Raw genomic sequence first — 22,536 nt, 5'->3', positions numbered from 1 at the left:
TTTTTGAATTAGTTATCATCTTTTCTGGATATATGCCCAGGAGTGGGATTGCTGGATCATATGGTAACTTAGTCGCAGTGTTTTTTTTAAACATTATTTCTGCTACTAAATAATCAAAAGCCTCACTAAAATTTTTGCAGAAAAAGATCACTCTTCATTAACGGCACATAGGGCAGCCCCCAAATGGGAAATAAGCGAATGTAATAAATGTGAACAATTTACCAGAAATAAGGAAATGAGGCATCAGGGCAGCCATGGGGGTATTTTCTATGCTATTTGGGGCAAGGGGAGAAGGGATATAGATATAACGCAGCAGTCAAAAGCACAAATTCCAGAGCCAACCTGCCTGGTTTCAGATCCAGTTCCATCATTTATTGGCAGTGAGAATATTTCAAGGAGAGAGGTGGTCGCCCATATCAGATGCTGCTGAGAAGTTGAAACAGCCATGGACCAAGAGAGGGTCCCTGGGTGTGATGGTTTCGTCACTGATGTCCTTCTTAAGAGCAGCTTCAGTTAAGCAGTGTGTGTAGAAAGGATCACAAGAGGTTTTAGATGAGTGGGTGGGAGAACAGGAGAGGCAGTGAGTGACTGTAAACCCTAGGTGAAATCAGTTCCAAGCTCCAATTCAAAAACTAAAACCACACTTTGGAACGCATGTCTTGATTGTGGGAAGTACAGGGCGGGGGGGAGAGGGCATGAAAGTTGACCCCTGGTGAGATCCTCCTAGAGTGCTGGGTCAACCATCCCCTCTTGCGGTGCTTCTCAACTTCAGTATTTCCAAATGTATCACTTTCGTCATCTCTGCTGCATTCATTTTTTAAATGAAATTTATAGGTACTTTAAGGGATATTTTATAACACAACCATCAACAGTAATGGTGTATCCTTAGCCTCGGAGAGAAATGTAATCCATTAAAAAATGTAAGGAAAAACAGAAATATAATTGAAGCCAAGCCAAGTTCTAAAAACTTCAGCCAAATGCTACTGCTGCCACAGTTGGTGAAGTGCTGTAACACTCTGACCTTCACTTATGATCAAAACCAAAACCGACGCTAAGGGGGAGGTGAGGAGGAAGAGGGGTGGGTTGGGAGTTTGAGGTTGGCAGACACGAACTGTTATATATAGACTAGATAAAAAAACAAGGTTCTACTGTATAGTACAGGGAACTAGATCCAATTGTAATGAAACATAATGGAAAAGAAAATAAAAAAGAATGTATACATATGAATAACTGAATCACTTTGCTATACAACAGACATTAATACAACACTGTAAGTCAACTGTACTTCACTTAAAAAACAAGACCAAAAACATTAGGAACAACACTAACATGGTAGTGCAAACACACATAAAAATGAAACAAGTTATAAAAAAAGTACTTACCCTTACTACTGATAATGTGCTATGAACATTTTCCATTCTATTCCTTATCTTTTGAAAGTAATGGACTTGATTCCCCAAATAGGTTCACCATCCATTAACGGCTAGTACATGGCTTCAAAAACAATGAATTTGTAAATATGACATTACTGTTGAAGACCCATCAGTACCAGCCTGTGATCTTTTCCTTGAACGAATTCTTAAGATTTGAAAGATAATTGAAAAGCAAGTAACTTTCTCACTGGGTCATTCAATGTTATTTCACGCTGTATCACCACTGACTCCCGCCCACAAGCACGCTGGTGTGTAGTGGGACACAGGTCACACTCTAGGGAACACTGATCTCTGATTCTGCAACCTTGAGGGCAGGAGAGGGCTGGGGGGCTGCCTTGCTGCCATTCTGCACACTCAGGTTCAAGTTCACAGCTCACTCACATAACCAAGAATGTCATCGGGCATGGACAGGCCCTATGATTCTGAATCTCCAGGGACCCTTTAATCTGTACTAGTATCATATCTGTATGAGTTTGTTCCTGTTGCTATAGCAAACGACCACAGACTCACCGCTTACAACAATTCAAGTTTATTCTCTTCTTGTCCTGAGAGTAAGAAATCTGAAATTAGTTTCACTGGGCTAAAGTCCAAGTGTTGGCAAGGCTGGTTCCTTCTGGACGCTCTGAGATATTCTCTTGCCCTTTTCAGCATCCAGTGGCCACTTACATTCAACTTTCACCCGTCCCTCATCTTCAAAGAGTATCACTCCGATCTCTGCTTCTGGCATCACACCACCTATTCCTCTGACTCTGCCCTCCTTCCTTCCCTTAAAAGGAAGGACTCTTGTGATTACATCTGGCCCACCTGGATGCTCCCACCTCAAGATCCTTAACTTAATCACATCTAAAATAGGCCCCTTTTGCCATACAAGGTAACATACTCTCAGCTGGGGGGACTGGGAAGGGACATTTTAGAGGGTCATCATTCAGCCTGCCACAGTGACCAAGGTGAAGGAGGATGTGAGCAGGCAAGGGCAGAAATGGGAGCAGAGATGAGCTCCAACCTCTGGTCAAGATGCCAAGTGCAAGGTGAGGTGCCACATATAAGAGCACGTGGGAGTAAATTCCACAACGGATGCAAGGGCAGGAGCTGAGTCTGACTCACGGAGGGTGAGCCAAGGTCAAGGTCAGGCTGAGGATCTTTGGTTCCAGCTGACAAAGAGGGGAACCACAGTCCCCCCACCTACTCCCGCCCCAGGGGAGCAAAGGATAAACAGCAGAGGACCAACACACTGGCAACGGGCAACGGAGATTTATTTAAACTGCTGGCCAATAGGAACAGGAACTTGTACAACCACCCCAGTAAACAAGGCTTCTTGGAGAATGGGGGAGAGTGGCAGCCGGGGCTTCCCCACCGCTCAGGAAACTTGGAGACTCAACTCCGGAAAGGCCGCTGGCTTCAGCTCTGGCTCAGCACGAGTCTTGAACAGATCAATAAGTTATTTCCTTCAAACCTGAGGGGAGGAAACACACAGATGCTGAGAAGGGGCTGTCAGAGGCTGAGGCAGAGAAAACAGTCAGAGGCGGAAGAATGTGACCCTGGGGTCCCAGGTCCACAGGGACTGGCTCTGGGGCCATGGCTGCACATTCAGTTACTGCACCCGGCCTTCCTGGTTGTGAAAGATAAGATTCCACAAGGAAACAGGAGGCTGGATGAGACAGTGTTTACAGGCGGCTTAAAAGGGATTAAGAAATGTTACAGCGGTTTATGGGCTGGCTCTCTGCAGTAAAACCCACACGTCCGTTCTTTAAATGCTGAACTTTTTTTTTTTCTGAATTAATACCTTTCTTTCAGACAACTTGTTTAACGAGTTCAATCTTGAGTGTTCTGCTTTTTACCTTAAATTTAAAATTATTATTGGCCCATTTTGGGTGAGAAAGAAGTCAAAGGGTTACTGACTAGTCTTCGCAATTTTGTTCACCCTTTTCTCTTTGAGTTAAACTCAGTAATAAAAAAGACTGGTGTAGGCAATTTATTTCTTCACATATCTAGTAATTTTTTTTTTTTTTTATCAAATACTGACCAGTCCATCCTAAAGGAAATCAGTCTTGAATATTCATTGGAAGAAATGATGCTGAAGCTGAAACTCCAATACTTTAGCCACCTGATGTGAAGGACTGACTCATTGGAAAGGACCCTGATGCTGGGAGAGATTAAAGGCGGGAGGAGAGGGGGATAACAGAGGATGAGATGGTTGGATGGCATCACTGACTCGATGGATATGAGTTTGAGCAAGCTCCAGGAGTTGGTGATGGACAGGGAAGCCTGGCCTGCTGCGGTCCATGGGGTTGCAAAGAGTTGAACATGACTGAGCTACTGAACTGAACTGAACACGGTGGGTGGTAAGCTGAGGAGACTGAATTCTGATATCTTCCTCTGAAGAGTGTTGAGTTTTGTTTTAGCAGGCGATTTTATTATTGGAGAACCATTCTGATTTTCCAGAGTCTTGGCTGTAGGTTTGTTTAGTATCAATCTGTTTGGATTTTGTCCTACAGCCTATTCTCTAGGAACTTGGTCTTTTAGATGCTGAACTTCGAGCAAACACATACAGTTTCTCCTCTACACACATACAAGTTAAGTATAGTAAGTCCCTAACATACGAACGTGTTCCGTTCCATTGCATTCCAAGAGCGTATTAGCAAGTCCAATTTGTTCATAAGTACAACAAAGTTAGCCTCGGTACCCAACTAACACAATTGGCTATATAGTACTGTACTGTAATAGGTTTATAATACTTTTCACACAAATAATACATAAAAAACAAACACACAAAATAAAGAAAACATTTTTAATCTCACAGTACAGTACCTTGAAAAGTACAGTAGTATAGGACAACAGCTCGGCACACAGGGGCTGGCATTGAGTGAAGAGCCAAGAAGAGCTGCTGACGGAGGCAGGCAGGGAGGTGGGAGGCTGCAGAGCCGAAGGACTGTCAGCAACAGGAGACGGAGGGAAAGCTGCCAGGTCACTCACACCTGACACTGATGGAACGCACGCTCGCATCTTTAAAAGCTTGCAACTCGAAGGTTCGTATGTAAGTAACTTACTATACCCATACCACAAGCAGTCAGGCGCCAAGTGGGGAAAAGAAGCCCCTTACATAGAAAAGCTCAATGCATCATTACTTGACAGAATCTAGAATTAATTCTATACTGTTACAAGTCACCTATATTTTTTAGAAGTTTAAGAAAATTAAGTAAATGCAGACAGAGCTTCATGACAGAATATTTATAAAGACATGAAAATTATGCTCATGCAGAGATTTTAATAGCAAAGGGAAATGCTTATAATACTAAGCTTAAAAAGATCTGGAATCAAGGTTACATAGAAAATTAAACCCCACTAAAAGCAAATCAACAGCCAGAAAAAGAATAGAAGGGAAAAGCTGCCAGAGGTTATCTCTGAATGATGGGCATATGGGTGATTTTTTTTTTCTTTGCCATACTTTTTTCTAGAAGTTTCCAAAGTCTCTGCTTAAGATTACAGTTTCCAAAACTAGAGAAAAACAGCAGTACAAAAACACAGTAATAAATGATTTTCTAAATAAAAAATAATTTAAATGGATTTTGTGGACTGAACTGCCCAGCTGGGTAAATTTATAAACTGGTGGAAAGATAAGCCCAAGGAGGATGATTAACAACCTGGAATTTTCACACAGGAGACAGTCCTTGACTCCCCCAAGCTCTTTGTTTTATACTCACTAGCTGCCCAAGGCAGTATGTCAGACATAGCTATAGGAAGTCTGAGGGCACTTGTAACAGCAAAGGCCAGAACTGGGATCTAAAACTATCTCCACTGGGCTGGAGAGATGCCCAGGGGAAGCAGGTCAACAAGGGGCATCTGTAAAGCAGGAACTGAGTCAAGTCAGGGAAACAAGACGCTGAGACAAGGCTCCGGGCTTTGTCCCCACGGCCCGGCTCGTCCAGGCCAGGGAATTCACCTTCAATGTAAAAGAAGATAAGAGAGAGAAATTCAACCCACAGCTGCAGGGGTGTTAGACAGAAACAATGACCTGTGTGTTTTAACACCCAGTAAACCTGGTGACAAGCAGATCAAAAAGCTGAACACTGGATCCTTTCATTAAGATGATTACAAGACTCAAGGTCTCTTACCATCCAGTTGAGGAAATTCCACAAACAACCCTAAAGGGCTGTTGGTTGGTTTTCATACATGTGGTTTTATTTGAACAGTTCTCCTGGGTTTTGTGCTATAATATAACTGCTGATTTTCTATGTTCACGGATCCATGTATACGAGCCCTAGTTCCTCCTGGGTAGAAAATTCCCATTGAGCATTGTGCTCTCTGGAGACAAAAAATACCCTAGAAAAATTCCAATCAATATAAGTGAAGTCACCTACCTAGTTCGCTTCCTCCTTTGGTGGCCCAGCAAAGGCAGTAATGCTGCATGAGCTGTTCAAGAAGCTCCATTTCATCCAGGAATTCAAGGGACTCTATTCTGTGGAACGAAGAGACAACAGTACAAACGTATCCAATTAAAAATGAAGGCTGCGACGCATACTGTCGGGCATGGAAAAGCGTTCAGGATAGACTATGTGAAAAGAAGCAGGCTACAAGATAGTATGTGTGGCGTGGGTCCGTTTTAGCTTAATTTTACTGAAAAGAAGAAGAAGAAAAAAACTCCATAAGCAAAGTCAAAAGTGACAGATGACAAACTAGAAGAGAATGTCTGTAATACAAATGACATGGAGGTAGATTTCCTTGTCATATAAAAGAGCTGTCACACTTCAGTAAGAAAGAACATTTTTTAAAACTTGTTTAAAAGATGGGGAAAAGACCAGGGTCACTGGCAAGGAAAAAAACAAGAGCTTTTCAATCTCATTTATGTGAAGAGAAACGTAAATTAAACCAGGACTGCTGCCATGTCCTGCCTGCTGTCTGCACATGGTGGGGTTCTGCTCCAAGACCTTGCTTCAGATGTCATAGACTGAGCTCTGGAACCACTGGCAAAGAAGATCTTTAAAGGAGTTTTAGTAGCGGAACCTGTGGGCATTTCTGGTGTGTGTTTTTTGGTTTAAAACGATGAACACAAGCCAAAATTTTAGGCAAACGATGAGCAAGAAATTTCCCTTCACCTTGGAAGTGTATTACAAATCCACTGAACACTCTGGATGGAATGCATGGAGTCAGAAAGCAAGATCAAGAAATATGGCTGAACGGCAAAAATTAGGAGTCTGATTATCGATCAAGGTTTGCTCTATTTCATAGGATTGGGCAAGATTAAAACTCCAAAACTGACATGGATGGATTTTAGAATATTTAAGGTTAAATGTAAATTCTAATTAAGCTGGAGGTTTTATTCTTCAGACTAACTGAAGAAACTGACGGAGGGTTTCTTTTATTACATTATAAATGGAGTTTTGTTTACTACTCAAAATAAAGTGATTCTCCTTAAAAAAATGTTGTGCACCTGAAACTAATGTTGTCTGTCAATTATACCTCAATTTGAAAAACTACTGTCGTTAGCATATATCCACACATCAGTATAAATACCAGGCACCACTAAACAGGACAGGGTAACCCTGAACATCTTGACATGCAGAGATAAATACAAACTATTGTTAAGCTTTTGAAAGGATGGTGGTTTACAGACAAATACATGTATCAATCTACTGATTCAAAAAATACAAATCTATAGATTGATAAATATTTATATACACATAGAAAAAGAATATACTCTGATTTATTCACAGCACACAACTGCTCTATACTTCACACACTTTACTTGAAAATTGTTTTAGAAAAACAAGCATGTATTTCTTTTATAATGAGGGGGAAAGTCCACTTAAAAAATCCATAAGCAGACTCCCCCACCCCCTTAGGCCCCCTTGGGCAACGTGACTTTCCTCCTTTTCCAAAACACAGGGATTGTGCAAGATTTCCACTGCAGAGGTGTAACTGCTTATTTTTGACTAAAATAACCTGTTTGGGCATAAACCTTATCTTGGCTAATAGCTAATGAGTTACTCTCAAGGAGCTAGCAATGTTTAATCTATGTTAGCAGCGGTTAACTTGTTTCAAAATAGGTCTAGTTTGCGGTTGGGTTTTTTTTTTTTTTTTTAAACATTAAAAGGTATGGACAACGATGCCTTTCATTCACAATTACTTGCCATGGAGCGGACTCTTGTCAATCCCGTACCTGATCACTTCGGCACGAGGCAGCTTGCTATACAATTCCATCATGTCAATGGCTGACACCGACTCCCACCCGCTGGTCAGGAGCCGTTCTCTCTAAAACGTGGGGTGGAGAGAAAGGGAGACGACAGGAGCTGTCACAAGACCCGGGCGCTCTTTGCACACACTGCTTCCCTCGGAGGGCTCCTCTTTCAAAAGCCCATTCTGGACCCTCTCATCTGTCTTTTCAGTTTCCCCCTTTTCTCTACTCAATAGTGGGGACACTCCGAAGTATAATATTTAAAGAGAAATAAAGGAAGAAACTCTTCTATGTAAGCAACAGGTTTTTAAAGGGCCCTGGTGGTAATAACATAAGCCATGTAAAAACTAAGTCATTTAAAAGGGGGAAGGGGTGGGGAAGTGCCTCTTCACCAAAAAATTTCTAAATTTTGGGGTAACAATTACAGATTGCAAGAATTTAAGTCAAGTACAAAGTGTGAATCATATTTGGATCCTGATTCAAATACACCAACCATGAACAATTTTTTAGACGACTGGTAAAACCAAGTATGAATTGGGTGGGTGTCAGCTGCTATGAAGGAGTATGTTGACTTGTCAGATGTGATCATGGTATCATCAATATCCTGGGCAGAGGAAGGTCCTTACCGGTAGGAGATTCACACTGAAGTACTTCTGAGGAAAATGAAACATTGTCTGGGATTTGCCTTAAATATTCCAATGATGTGCTCAGACACTCAGTCATGTCCGACTCTTTGTGACCCCATGGACTGCAGCCCGCCAGGCTTCTCTGTCCGTGGGATTATCCAGGCAAGAGTACTGGAGTGGGTTGCCATTTCCTCCTCCAGGGGATCTTCCTGACCCAGGGATTGAACCCACATCTACTCGTGAATCCTGAACTGCCGGCATATTCTTTACCACTGAGCCACCTTTTCAATGACACCACCAACAAAAATTTGGGGGAAGGGGTAACAATATGGCAATGACAAAATATTATTAATTATTGAAGCTGGCTGGTGGGACATAGGTGTTCGCTTTAATTATTTCCTCTACTCTTATGTTGTTTGAAAAACAGCATAATAAAAAATTAAAGTAACAGGAGACAGGAAATGTAAACTTGTATTTTCTATGTTAAGATGGTAGCACAGGGCTTGGATCTCCCCCACATGATGAACCAGTGGCCCACGTGGAGCCCTGGCTGCCCGCAGGCAGGCACTCCGGAAGGACTCTCACATTCTCCCATCTGTGGAGGGAGGAGGCCCTTTCTCGGTTGGCCAAGGGTACAAGGGGACATCTGGGTCTCTGCCCTCTGACCTGCGACTCCAACGACTTGCAAGTCTCCACTCCGGCCAGGTCACACTGTCGTCTCCGCAGGTTCTCGATCATGATCTGCCCAAACCGGTCATCCATGTTCACCTGGGAAGGGAGAGAGGAGGCTGGGCGCTGCCACAGGGTCTCTCTGGCTCTTAAAACATGCAAATTAAAATAACCACCTGCTATTTCTCAGCAGTCATTGCTGACAATCCCCAGTGCAGGTCATGGAACCCCAAGTGCAGTGCTGATGAAGTAAGCCCTTGAAAGGCAACTGGGCAGAGTTCATCCATTGCAAACACTCAGCCTGGCACCAGATAACTCCACTGCTAGGAGCCCGTCTCACAGGTAGACTTGCGTGTGTATGCGAAGATGCAAGAACATTTACTGCAGCACTATGTATGATAGAAAGGATCTGGAAAGAACTTAAATACCCATTGCTTGGGGTTAAATAAATTCTGGCAGGTTTATACAATGAAATACCATATACCCATGAAAACATAAAAAGAAGATAGACAGATATGAGATGGCCCCTAAGATAAACTCTTGAAAAGTAATTTACAGAGGGATGTGTACTGTATGCTCCCATCTATCTTTAGGAGAAAAAAAAAATCTCTCTTCACATTTATGTATGCACAGGAAAATTCTAGAATACAGCAAGGTTGCTTCCCAGGTTAGAGGCTGAGGTCTGCGATAGATGAGAAACTTTTCTTTGTTTACCCTTCAAACTAGATGACTTTTTTTTATTTGCATGTGGCATTACTTTCTGAATAAAGAAGAAACGCCAAAGAATGTTCAGACTACTACACAATTGCACTCATTTCACATTCTAGCAAGGTAATGCTCAATATCCTTCAAGCTAGGCTTCAACAGTACGTGAACCAAAAACTTTCAGATTTATTTCAAAACAGGATTTAGAAAAAGCAGAGGAACCAGAGATCAAATGGCCAACATCCGTTGGATCATCGAAAAAGCAAGAGAGTTCCAGGAAAAACATCTACTTCTGCTTCACTGACTATGCTGAAGACTTTGACTGTGAGGATCACAACAAACTGTGGAAAATTCTTAAAGAGATGGGAATACCAGACCACCTTACCTACCTCTGAATAAAAAAAAAAAAAAAGGCTTAAAAAACATCATGTATATATGTGTGCAAAATGGCTAATGCACGTCAATGTATGGCAAAAACCACTACAATACTGTAAAGTAATCAGCCTCCAGTTAAAATAAATAAATAAATAAATAACATCACGTATATATGTGTGCAAAACAACATATTATGCACATTAATGTAGTGCACACACTGGTACTTTGTCATATATAAGGTATCAAAAATTCAGCACTTTAACAATATATGAAGTGATTCCCCAATCCTCTGCAAGACAAGAAGTTACTCTTTTTTGTGGGGGGATGCATAGGGCTTATATGGCAGTAATGATATGACTGCAGACTATTTGTTAGGAATAGAAGCATATTTGTGAGCACAAACTCCTTCATTTTATTGCCTCGGTTTGAATCCTGGCTTGATATTTAATAGCTGTGAGCAAGATACCTAATCCCTTGGTTCAAACCCTTACCTGTAAAACCAGGAATAGTACTAGTACCTACCTTGTGGGCTGTTGTAATGATTAAACAGGTTAATATATATGAAACTCAAAGAAAAGCGCCGGCTATATAAGTAATCAAATCCTAAGAATCTGAAATCATTATTAATGAAATAATCATCATCCATGTTGTTTTGTCATTTAACTATTAATTAAATAACAACATAAGACATATGAGCAATTGACAAACACAAGGCTGATGATTCTGTACTTGTCAAGAAATAAATGAATTAAAAGTTGATTATTCACAAAATGAAGGTGGTGGGCAGGGTTTAACCCCATTGAGGGACAGCTGTGGTCAACATACTAAAAACTAGTACAATCTCAGCCCTGCTCCAAAGTGACAGGGTCTCTGGCCAAAATTTATTTAACCCCTTATCTTTCACGTGATGTTGAATAAAAGAACACACAAATGAAACAGTACACATCTGAAACGTGTGGACACGTGGGAAGTGAAATTCCTTCTCCCCAGGTATGGTGTCCTGAAAACAGAGACAGGTCGCCAGGATTTCTCCACGTTGATAGTACAGACTGACGAGGCCAGTAGCCATTATATTCATTCACCAGGTCAAAAGACTACGTCTGCTTCCCTGGTGGTCCAGTGGTTAAGAATCCACTGTGCAGGGCAGGGGATGCCAGCTCAAACCCTGGTCTGAGAAGATCCCACATGCCTCAGGGCAACTAAGCCCGTGAGCCGCAACTACTAAAGCCCGTGTGCCCTAAAGCCTGTGCTCCACAAGAGAAGCCACCGCAACGAGAAGTCTGAGCACAACTCGAGAGGAGTCCCCACTCTGCAACCAGAGAACGCCCATGCGAGCGACGAAGACCCAGTGCAGTCAAAAATAAATACATAAATATTAAAATTTTTTTTTTTTTAAAAGACTGAATCTGAGGAATGCTTCCAATTAAAGAGAGGAAAAGAAGAAAACTCAACCAACCAAGAACCACCTATACCAGCACCTGGGCTGGGTGGGGGGTGGGGAAGACAGGAGACCAAGGTCCAGCCCCAAACCTGTATGTAGCTACGTCACACTGGGCAAGGCGCTGCACTGCCCTTATCTGTAATAACATTTGAAAATAAAATAAAAAGCGGTAAAAAAAATAAAATCAATAAAGCTAAACTAAAATAAACAATAACAGCAGCTAACATGTACTGGCACTGCTCATCACCAGTCCACTGCTGTTCAACATCTCAGGAATTCCCATAATAATCCAGAGAGGCAAGTCGTCTTCTTTTTTTAATGAATGCACTTGCCAAATTTAGTCTGGATTATTTAGACTTGAGAGGCAGGTATTCTTATCCCTGGGGCTCTGAGAGATCCAAATAATAACTGAGTTAATAACAGCTTACTTAATGCTGTCAATGCCTGTGCACCTGTTAGCTCATTTATGAACGATGAAGTTGGGGTATCGTTATCTTCATTTTTCAGATGAGGAAACAGGCACAGAGAGGTTAAGTAACTTGTCCAGATCACAGAGCTAGGCAGTCTGTCTCCACAGCACAAACTCCCAACCACAAAGCAATTCTGCTGCAGGTCACACAGACCCAAGACGAATTATTCCAAAACACTAAAACCTAACCTTTTAAAGGCGCCAGATAAGAAGAGAACAAGGAGCCAGAGGCCAGACTCAGTGATGTTAGAAATGAGGAAAGTGAAGTGAATTCTCCAGGAATTCAGTCCTTGGAATTCTCCAGGCCAGCATACTGGAGTGGGTAGCCATTCTCTTCTTTAGGGGGTCTTCCTAACACAGGGATTGAACCCAGGTCTCCCACATTGCAGAAGCTGTGAGCTCACTGAATGAGCTCAGCTCAGCTCATTCCAGCTGAGCCACAGGAAATGTTACAGTAAAACCCTGGATTTCTAATCTCTCTTGCAAAATCGGGAGTTCAGGCAACTCTAGGCTCACCCCACATGGTAACAACTGACTGGCAGTGAAAAGCGGGCATCTAGTGAAATGGAACGTGGGTGTCCCAGTTCACCACAGGCCCCACCACTCCACACCCTATGACACCTGGCCAGCTTCTTCCATCTGCATCACTATCTGCCTCTGAAGGCATGTGAGTTCACTACCCCTACCCTGATGACAGCCAAAATTCCCTCCATCACGATCTATGACTTTACAGTAAACACGGAGGTAAAGTAAGAACACAAAAAGCTTCCTTAAAGGCCAAGATGGAAGTTCCAGAAACTCTAGATAAAAGTTTGCAGGCAGTCATGAACTCAAAAATACTTGGTTTAGGGCAGTGGTTGGGAATCCACCCTGGAATGGAAGGGACACCGGTTCAGTCCCTAGTCCGGGAAGACCCCACGTGCCGCGTGGAAACCAAGCCCACGTTCCACGACTACTGTGCCCACACTCTCGAGCCCGTGCTCCGCAGCAAGAGAAGCCACCACACAAGAAGCCCTGGCACCGCAGAGAGTAGTCCCTGTGGCTGCTACCAGAGAAAGCCCAGGTGCGCAACCAAGACCCAGTTCAACCAAAAAAACAATTAAATACATAAACCTCAAGAAAAGAAAAGAATACTAGGTTTGCTGGAATTGATTAACAAAGGAGCTATATGAGAACTACAGAGGCAGAAGGAAAAGAATAAGGGAAAGCATATTCCAAGGGTGCTCAAGAGCGGAAAAGTCACCCCTGGAGTCCTGTGCAGAACGCGGATTTCTTGAGCTTCCTCTTACCTGTTCGTAGTTTATGAACATGGCAGTCTCAAAACTGCTGGCGGCCCATTTGAGGAGGTTTGCAGACTGCTCCGGAGTCATGTACACCAGCACACATTCAGCTATCAGGAGGGTTGGCAATCTTTAGGGAAGAAAAAAAGGCACATAGATATGTTTTCATCCAGGTGGGACTCTCTAAATGCACTCACGTTGCAGTTCATACCCCAGTGCTTTCGGTTTTCATATTAATCATCAATGCAGCACGAATCTTCAGTTTTACAATGCAAAAAGGTGAGTGATCAGCGATGATTTTTGTCTGGCTGTTGAAAACGCAGACTATAAAAATGGCTACAAGTTCTTCCTAACTGTACACCCACACTGTGGCACTCTGACCAGGCAGAGTCTCCCCACTCAGGAGGCAGAGTTTGTTTCCCTCCCCCTGCAATCTGGGTGAGTCGTGTAATTTGCTTTGGCCAATGGAATAGCAACAGACATGATATCAGCAGAAGCTTGGAAATGACCTGGACGCTGGTGCTTGCTCTCCTGCTGCACTTGGAAACCTGAAACCACTATGGAAATGAACCCAAGCTAGCTTGCCCTCAGAGGGGAGGTCCTGTGGTTGACAATGACACAGCTCCACTGACCAATCTGTTCTCCACACATGAACAAACCGCAGAGGACCTGAGCTAAACCTGTCCCCTAGCAGATGAATCACCCAGCTAAGCCCAGACCAGGTAAAGAAGGCTATTTGGGAATTTTTTGCATGATTTTTACAACTTTTTTGTAGACTTGAATCATTTAAAAAATGAAGTTAGACATATTTACAATATATCTTGTAAGAGATAGCTATTAGCAATATTAGAAAGAGGATTAACACTTTTCAAAATATAAGTGAAAGAAAAGCAGACAAGACAGGCCATAAAGGAAAACAGAGAACACAAATGAAATCTGAATACTTGTTACACCAATTGTTCTTCATCTATTTCGTAAATCTCCAAAGTGAGGCAAACTTCCTATGAAGATCTGGTCCGATTTATACACGATTACTTCCATGACCTTCCAGCACATTTTCCAAACAACTGGCTATACAGCTGCAACTGTATTCAGAGTCAGATGCAGCTGACTCAAGGGCCTAATATGTGCCAATTTCTCAACTGTTTTCACACGCGCTACCTGATCTTCAAGACCATCTTGTGAAATAGTTTTTATCCCAGTTCATAAATGAAGACACCAAGGCTCAAACAGATTAAAAAAAGCAAAAACCCCAAAACCCTGCCCTCTATTAAACAACTAGTAAGCAGAAGTAAGCTTCCTGGCAGAAAAGTTATGACAAAGTCAGACAGTATGTTGAAAACCAGAGACATTAGTCTGCTGATAAAGGTCTGTATAGTCAAGGCTATGGTATTGCCAGGAGTCACGTACTGTTGTAAGAGTTGGACTGTAAAGAAGGCGGAAAGCCAAAGAATCGATGCCTTCGAACTGTTCAGTTCAGTTCAGTTCAGTCGCTCAGTCACGTCTGACTCTTTGCAGCCCCATGGACTATAGCATGCCAGGCTTCCCTGTCCATCACCAACTCTCGGAGCTTACTCAAACTCATGTCTATCGAGTCAGTGATGCTATCCAACCATCTCAACCTCTGTGGTCCCCTTCTCCTCCCATCTTCAATCTTTCCCAGCATCAGGGTCTTTTCCATTGAGTCAGTTCTTCGCATGAGGTGGCCAAAGGATTGGAGTTTCACCTTCAGCATCAGTCCTTCCAATGAATAGTCAGGACTGATCTCCTTTAGGATGGACTGGTTGGATCTCCTTGCAGTCCAAAGGATTCTCAGGAGTCTTCTCCAACACCACAGTTCAAAAGCATCCATTCTTCGGCACCTGGCTTTCTTTATAGTCCAACTCTCAGATCCATACATGACTACTGGAAAAACCATAGCTTTGACTAGATGGACCTTTGTTGGCAAAGTAATGTCTCTGCTTTTTAATGTGCTGTGCTTTTCTTCCAGGGAGCAAGTGTCTTTTAATTTCATGGCTGCAATCACTATCTGCAGTGATTTTGGGGCCCAAGAAAATAAAATCTCTTACTGTTTCCATTGTTTCCCCAACTATTTGCCATGAAGTGATAGGACCAGATGCCATGATCTTAGTTTTCTGAATGTTGAGCTTTAAGCCAACTTTTTCACTCTCCTCTTTCACTTTCATCAAGAGGCTCTTCAGTTCTTCTTTGCTTTCTGCCATAAGGGTGGTGTCATCTGTGTATCTGAAGTTATTGATATTTCTCCTGGCAATCTTGATTCCAGCTTGTGCTTCTTCCAGCCCAGCGTTTCTCATGATGTACTCTGCATAGAAGTTAAATAAGCAGGGTGACAATATACAGCCTTGACGTACTCCTTTCCCGATTTGGAACCAGTCTGTTGTTCCATGTCCAGTTCTAACTGTTGCTTCCTGACCTGCATACAGATTTCGCAGGAGGCAGATCAGGTGTTCTGGTATTCCCATCTCTTTCAGAATTTTCCACAGTTTGTTGTGATCCACACAGTCAAAGGCTTTGGCATAGTCAATAAGGCAGAAATAGATGTATTTCTGGAACTCTCTTGCTTTTTCAATGATGCAACAGATGCTGGCAATTTGACCTCTGGTTCCTCTGCCTTTTCTAAATCCAGCTTGAACATTTGGAAGTTCACGGTTCACATACTGGTGAAGCCTGGCTTGGAGAATTTTGAGCATTACTTTGCGAGCGTGTGAGATAAGTACAATTGTACGGCAGTTTGGATATTTTTTTGGCGTTGCCTTTCTTGGGATTGGAATGAAAACTGACCTTTTCCAGTCCTGTGGCCACTGCTGAGTTCTCCAAATTTGCTGGCATACTGAGTGCAGCACTTTCACAGCATCATCTTTTAGGATTTGAAATGGCTCAACTGGAATTCCATCACCTCCACTAGCTTTGTTAATAGTGATGCTTTCTAAGGCCCACTTGACTTTGCATTCCAGGATGTCTGGCTCTAAGTGAGTAATCACACCATCGAGATTATCTGGGTCATGAAGATCTTTTTTGTATGGTTCGTCCATGTATTCTTGCCACCTCTTCTTAATAGCTTCTGTTAGGTCCATACCATTTCTGTCCTTTATTGAGCCCATGTTTGCATGAACTGTTCTCTTGGTATCTCTAATTTTCTTGAAGAGATCTCTAGTCTTTCCCATTCTATTGTTTTCCTTTCTTTCTTTGCACTGATCACTGAGGAAAGCTTTCTTATCACTCCTTGCTATTCTTTGGAACTCTGTATTCAAATGGGTATATCTTTCCTCTTCTCCTTTGCCTTTAACTTCTCTTCTTTTCTCAGCTATTTGTAAGGCCTCCTCAGATAACCATTTTGCCTTTTTGCATTTCTTTTTCTTGGAGATGGTCTTGATCACTGCTTCCTGTACAATGTCATGAACCTCCAACCATAGTTCTTCAGGCACTCTATCAGATCTAATCCCTTGAATTTTTTTTTTTTACCACTTCTACTGTATAATCATATGTGGAAGCTAGAAAAAACTACTGGGAGTCTCTTGGACAACAAGGAGATCAAACCAGTCAATCTCAAGGGAAATCAACCCTGAATATTTGTAGGAAGGACTGATGCTGAAGCTGAAACTCTAGTATTTTGGTCATCTGATACAAACAGCTAACTCACTGCAAAGTCCCTGATGCTGGGAAAGATTGAGGGCAGAAGAAGAGGGCGTCAGAGGATGAGATGCCTGGATGGCATCACCGATGCAATGGACATGACCTTGGGCAAACTTCAGGAGATGGCAAGGGACAGAGAGGACTTGCATGCTACAGTCCATGGGGTCGCAAAGAGTCAGACACGACTGGGTGACTGAACAACAATAACAACAAGCAGAAGTAAGATAGGAATCCAGGGTAAGATTCCAAGACTCATGCTCTCTTCATTCTGAGTGGGCTCCAAGTCCACCGGTATCAGCTTTAGAAACTAATCTCCTGCTGACCTTCACAAACCCACATGCTCCCAAGAAATCTAGCAACACACCCTTGAAAGTCAAGACTTTCCTTCTGCTAAAAGAAAACACACTACTTGCTCAGCACCACTAATTATTAGAGAAATGAAAATCAAAACTACAATGAGTTATCACCTCATGCTGGTCAGAATGGCCCTCATTCAGAAGTCTACAAATAATAAATGCTGGAGAGGGTGTGGAGAAAAGGGAACCCTCCTGCACTGTTGGTGGGAACATAAGTTGGTGCAGCCACTATGGAAAACAGTATGGAGGTTCCTCAGAAAATTAAAAATAGAATTACCATATGATCCAGCAATCCCCCTCCTAGACATATATCTGGACAAAACTACAATTCAAAAAGATACAGGAACTCCTATGTTCAGAGGAACTATTCACAATAGCCAAGACGTGGAGACAACCTAAATGTCCACTGACAGAGGAACGGATGAAGAAGATGTGGTATATATATTCAACAAAATACTACTCAGTCATAAAAAAGAATGAAACAGTGGCATCTGCATCAGTACGGATGCAACTAGAGATTATCGCGCTAAGTGAAGTAAGTCTGAAGAGAAAGACAAATACCGTATGACATCACTTATACGTGGACCTTAAAACATGGCCCAAAGGCACCTATCTATAAACAGAAGCAGGCTCACAGACACAGAGATCAAGTCTGTGGCTGCCGAGGGTGGGGGCGGGGGGCGAAGGAGGAAGGGACTGCATGTTTGGGATTAGCAGACGCAAACAATTATATATAGAATGGATACTCAACAAGGTCCCACTGTATAGCACAGGGAACTATACTCAATATCCTGCGATAAATCATAATGCAAAAGAATATAAATAAGAACATAAATGTGTCTATCACTGAGTCACTGTGCTACACAGCAAAAACTAACACAACACCATTTATCAACTACACTTCAATTTTAAAAAATAAATTTAAGAAAACACATCATATTCTGCAATTTGTGAACCATGCAAGGGTCTCCCCAAAGAAAAAAAGAAGTATAAATACTCTTCGCAATGTATGGACCTTACTTCTGAACACTCAAGTGAGACAGATTCAGACAGTAATGCTGGAGTAACAAAGCCCATTTTGACATGTGGGCTGGTGGGGACATAAATCCTGTGAATGACAACCTAGCTGATGATTCCAGAAGAAATGTGAGCAAGAACTTCAATACGCTGAGATGACAGCCATCGCCATGCCGATGTGTCAGGAAGACCACTCTTCCACCCTCTATACTTCCCTCACCCTCCACTGCCCAAAGCTCATCTGTATTTGTATCTGTCCTTAGCCTCCTTCTTCCCGTCTCAGGAGACTGGGGGGTGTTTCTCTTCCCTCAAAGGCTAGTTAACTCAGTCCATGCTCTTTTTCCTCCCTTCCCTCTCCTCCAGTGATTTCCCTCATTGTTCATTTTTCACTGTTTGCTGCTGATTCCTTGCCTTCAATAGATTTTTTTAAATAACTTTCCCTTTTCCTTCCCTTCCTTCCAAACCTCTCCCTTGAGTCTTTCACCTCAAATATCCTTGAAAGTGTTATCTTCACCTACGGCAGACCAAGTAGGTATGCCTTTTCCTCCCACTAGCTCTTTATCCATTTGACCAGCATCACTGTGCTAAAACCACACCTGCCACTCCCCTCCTCTGCCTCCCAAAGGTACCCACACTCAAGAATTTGGTGTGTACCCTTCTGGTCCATTTTAAAAATACTTCCTTGATGTATATATGTAATCTCAAAAATACAGTATTCGGGGGGAGGAGTTGATTTTACACATTTGGTATCACACTCTGCATACAACTCTGCCATCTAATTTTTAAAAACTCAACATTAAATTTTCGAGCTCTCTCCAAAGTCATGTATTTTACGTATCATTCATCCATTCTCCTCCTGATGGACATTTCAGTTGTTTCCAATTTTCTGCTACTAAAAATGAAAGCTGCTACTAAAAATGAACATCCTCCTTGTACATACATGTAGACCTTCTCAGGAGAGACACACCCAAACATGGAACTGCAATATCACATGATACCGGCAATTTTACTAAATTCCAGATTGCTCCTTGCAATGGTCATACCAAGATCACCTCTACCAGTGATGTATGACCATTCCTTTTCCCCAGTATCCTTGCCAACACTTGATACTGTCAGACTTCTACATTTCTGCCAACCTGGTGGTAGTAAAATAGAATTTCGTCTGATTACCAATGAAGTTCAATGCCGTTTTAACATGATACCCAGTTTCCTCTGAGCTGCCTGGTCATCTATTCTTTGCCCATTTTTCCACCAGACTTTAAAAAAAAAAAATAGTAGCTATTCTTTTATATCCTGGATGCTAATCCTCTCTTATATATGTTACAATTATATGTTTCTATGCATATAATTATCTCCCCTCAAACTTATGATATTAGGAATCAGTATTTTACAAAAGCAATACAAGTGATTCTCATGGGAAAACAGACTTGGGGAACACTGCTTCTTAAAAAACTTCAGAAAACTACTCTAAATAGCAATGAAATGATAAAGATTACAGGGGACAAGATGGTATATGTAATTACACCATATTTCCAACTGGCCTTATCTTCAATTAGCACGAAATCACAAATGTAAGAGGTTAAAAAAAAAAAATCTCACTGTGTACTCATGTTACATTTCTTTAGCTTCTCTTCCAGGTCAGGTATATCTCGGAGATCTGCTCCAATGATGGCATATCTTGTTGAATCCAACATGTGCCCATCTGTAAACGCAAGAAGAGATGGTAATTTCAACAGAAACTGATCAGGAAGAGACTGTAACTTCAATGCATGTGACTTTTTCAAAACAAAAGTAAATGTACTGTTTTTCTCCACTATAAAAATGCATGCTCATTATAGGGGGGAAAAATCAAGTAAGATGAGGTGAAAATTAACTAAAATCATACATTTCAAAGATAACTATTAGTGTTTTAATGTATAGCATTCTATCCCTTTTTCTATGTGCTTAAATTCATATACACAACACAGACACATCCTCCCCCCATTCTCCCCCCTCAAATACACACACACACACACACACCTTGCACAACAAAAGAAAATGGGACCACCCAATACTTGTTCTGAAAGCTTTTCCTATTTAACAACAGTTATCAGGAACAAATGAACTTACTTACAAAACAGGAAGAGACTCACAGGCTTAGAGCAAGAACTTATGGCTGCTGGGGGGAAGGATGGGGGAAGGGACAGTTAGGGAGTTTGGGATGGACACATTCACACTGCTATATTTAAAATGGACAACCAACAATCACATACTGTACAGCACATGGAACTCGGTTCAATGTTATATGGCAGCCTGGACAGGAGGGGAGTCTGGGGGAGAATGGTTACATGTATATGTGTGGCTGAGTCTCTTTGCTACTCACCTGAAACTATCACAACATTGTTAATGGGTTATATTCCAGTATAAAATAAAACGTGGGAAAAAAAAAAAGTATGAGGGACAACATTCTCTGTAATGATATCACAGTGCTTCACTGAGTAGATAAAACAACTTACTTAGCCAATCACTCAGTATTTGACAGGCAGTATTTCCAAATTTATTTCATCTGAGGCATTGCAATGAATATCCTTATATACATATTACAAAGGACTTGCCCAGTTATGCTGGTCATGATGAGCAGAATCAGGAGATCGAAAAGGAAGCCCATTTAAATACTGGTACTAATTGCTCTCAAAATGCTTTGTCAATTTGCAAGATATTACATTTAAAAGAAAACAGTTGATGTACAACAGTATTTACAGATAAAATAATATTTTGTTGTTCAGTCGCTAAGTTGTGTCTGACTCTGCAAACCCATGGACTGCAGCATGACAGGCTTCCCTGTCCTTCACTATCTCCTGGGTGGAGTTTGCTCAAATTCCTGTCCGTTGAATCAGTGAGGCTATCTAACCATCTCATCTTCTGCCACTCTCTTCTCCTTTTGCCTTCAATCCTTCCCAGCATCAGGGTCTTTTCCAATAAGTCAGCTCTTCAAATCAGGTGGCCCAAGTATTGGCACTCCAGCTTCAGCATCAGTCCTTCCAATGAATATTCAGGGTTGATTTCCTTGAGGACTGACTAGTTTGATCTCCTTATCCAAAGCAGACAAGAGTCTTCAAGAGTCTTCTCCAGCACCACAGTTCGAAGGAATCAATTCTTTGGCACTTAGCCTTCTTATGGTCCAACTCTTACATCTGTACATAACTACTGGAAAAACCATAGCTTTCACTATACGGACCTTTACTGGTAAAGTGATGTCTCTGCTTTTTAATATGCTGTCTAGGTTTGTCATAGCTTTCCTTCCAATGAGTGTCCTTTAATCACTATCTGCAGTGATTTTGGAGCCCAAGAAAATAAAATTTGTCACTGCTTCCACTTTTTCCCCTTCTATTTGTGATGAAGTGATAGGAACAGATGCCATGGTCTTAGTTTTTTGAATGTTGAGTTTTAAGCCAACTTTTTCACTCTCGTCTTTCACCCTCATTAAAAGGCTCTTTAGTTCCTCTTCACTTTCTCCCATTAGAGTGGCATCATCTGCATATTTGAGGCTGTTGATATTTCTCCTGGCAATCTTGATTCCAGTTTGTGATTCATCCAGCCAGGGATCGCGCATGATGTACTCTGCATGTAAGTTAAATACACAAGGTGACAATATACAGCCTTGTCATACTTCTTTCTCAATTTTGAACCAGTCAGTTGTTCCATGTACGATTCTAACTGTTGCTTCTTGACCCACATACTGGTTTCTCAGGAGGAAGGTAAAACAATATTCCCTTTAAGATATTCCAACAGAGGTTGGAAGAAATGGTATATATTGTGATTCTCAAGCTTTGGCAGGAATCAGAATCACCCAGAGACCTTGTTGAAACAACTGATCAGGCTCCACCCCCTGAGTTTCTGATTCATATTTTTAAAAAATTGTTATTGTTATTCAGTCACTAAGTTGTATCTGACTCTTTGTGACCCCATGGACTACAGCATGCCAGTCTTCCCTATCCTTCATTATTTCCCAGAGTTTGCTCAAATTCATGTCCATTGAGTCAGTGACGCCATCTAACCATCTCATCCTCTGCCGCCTTCTTTTCTTCTTGGCTGCAATCCTTCCCAGCATCAGGGTCTTTTCAAAAATGGAAATCCATATTTCTAGTAAGTTTGCAATTGTGTTGATGCTGTTAAGTGTGGGACTATACTTTTATTTATTTTTTCAACATTTATTTATTTGGCTGTACCTGGTCTTAGTTGCAGCCTGTGGGATCTAGGTCCCTGACTAGGGATCAAACCCAGGCCCCCTGCATTGGAAGCATGGGGTCTTAGCCACTGGATCTCCAGGGAAGTCCCAAGGGACTACATTTTTAGAACC

The 22,536-nt window shown here is 41.9% G+C and overlaps 1 protein-coding gene and 1 pseudogene across 1 annotated transcript in view; one reads left to right on the top strand and one right to left on the bottom strand.

The window, feature by feature from the left end:
• Positions 1–2,669: 2,669 nt before the first annotated feature.
• LCMT1 (leucine carboxyl methyltransferase 1) overlaps positions 2,670–22,536 on the bottom strand; it is a 66,064-nt gene continuing 46,197 nt past the window's right edge. Inside the window, exons 6-11 of the mRNA XM_061153049.1 lie at positions 19,797–19,899; positions 13,180–13,300; positions 8,898–8,999; positions 7,591–7,682; positions 5,792–5,889; positions 2,670–2,886 (exon numbers count right to left, since the gene is read on the bottom strand). Coding sequence (XP_061009032.1) covers positions 2,864–2,886; positions 5,792–5,889; positions 7,591–7,682; positions 8,898–8,999; positions 13,180–13,300; positions 19,797–19,899 — 539 coding nt within the window. The 3' untranslated portion in view covers positions 2,670–2,863. The remainder of the gene's footprint in view (positions 2,887–5,791; positions 5,890–7,590; positions 7,683–8,897; positions 9,000–13,179; positions 13,301–19,796; positions 19,900–22,536) is intronic.
• LOC133063930 (protein CEBPZOS-like) lies at positions 6,314–7,500 on the top strand (annotated as a pseudogene).

The sequence above is a fragment of the Dama dama genome, chromosome 10 (genome assembly GCF_033118175.1).
Source record: "Dama dama isolate Ldn47 chromosome 10, ASM3311817v1, whole genome shotgun sequence".
Lineage (NCBI taxonomy): Eukaryota > Metazoa > Chordata > Mammalia > Artiodactyla > Cervidae > Dama > Dama dama.
This window is presented reverse-complemented; position numbering and strand designations above follow the sequence as displayed.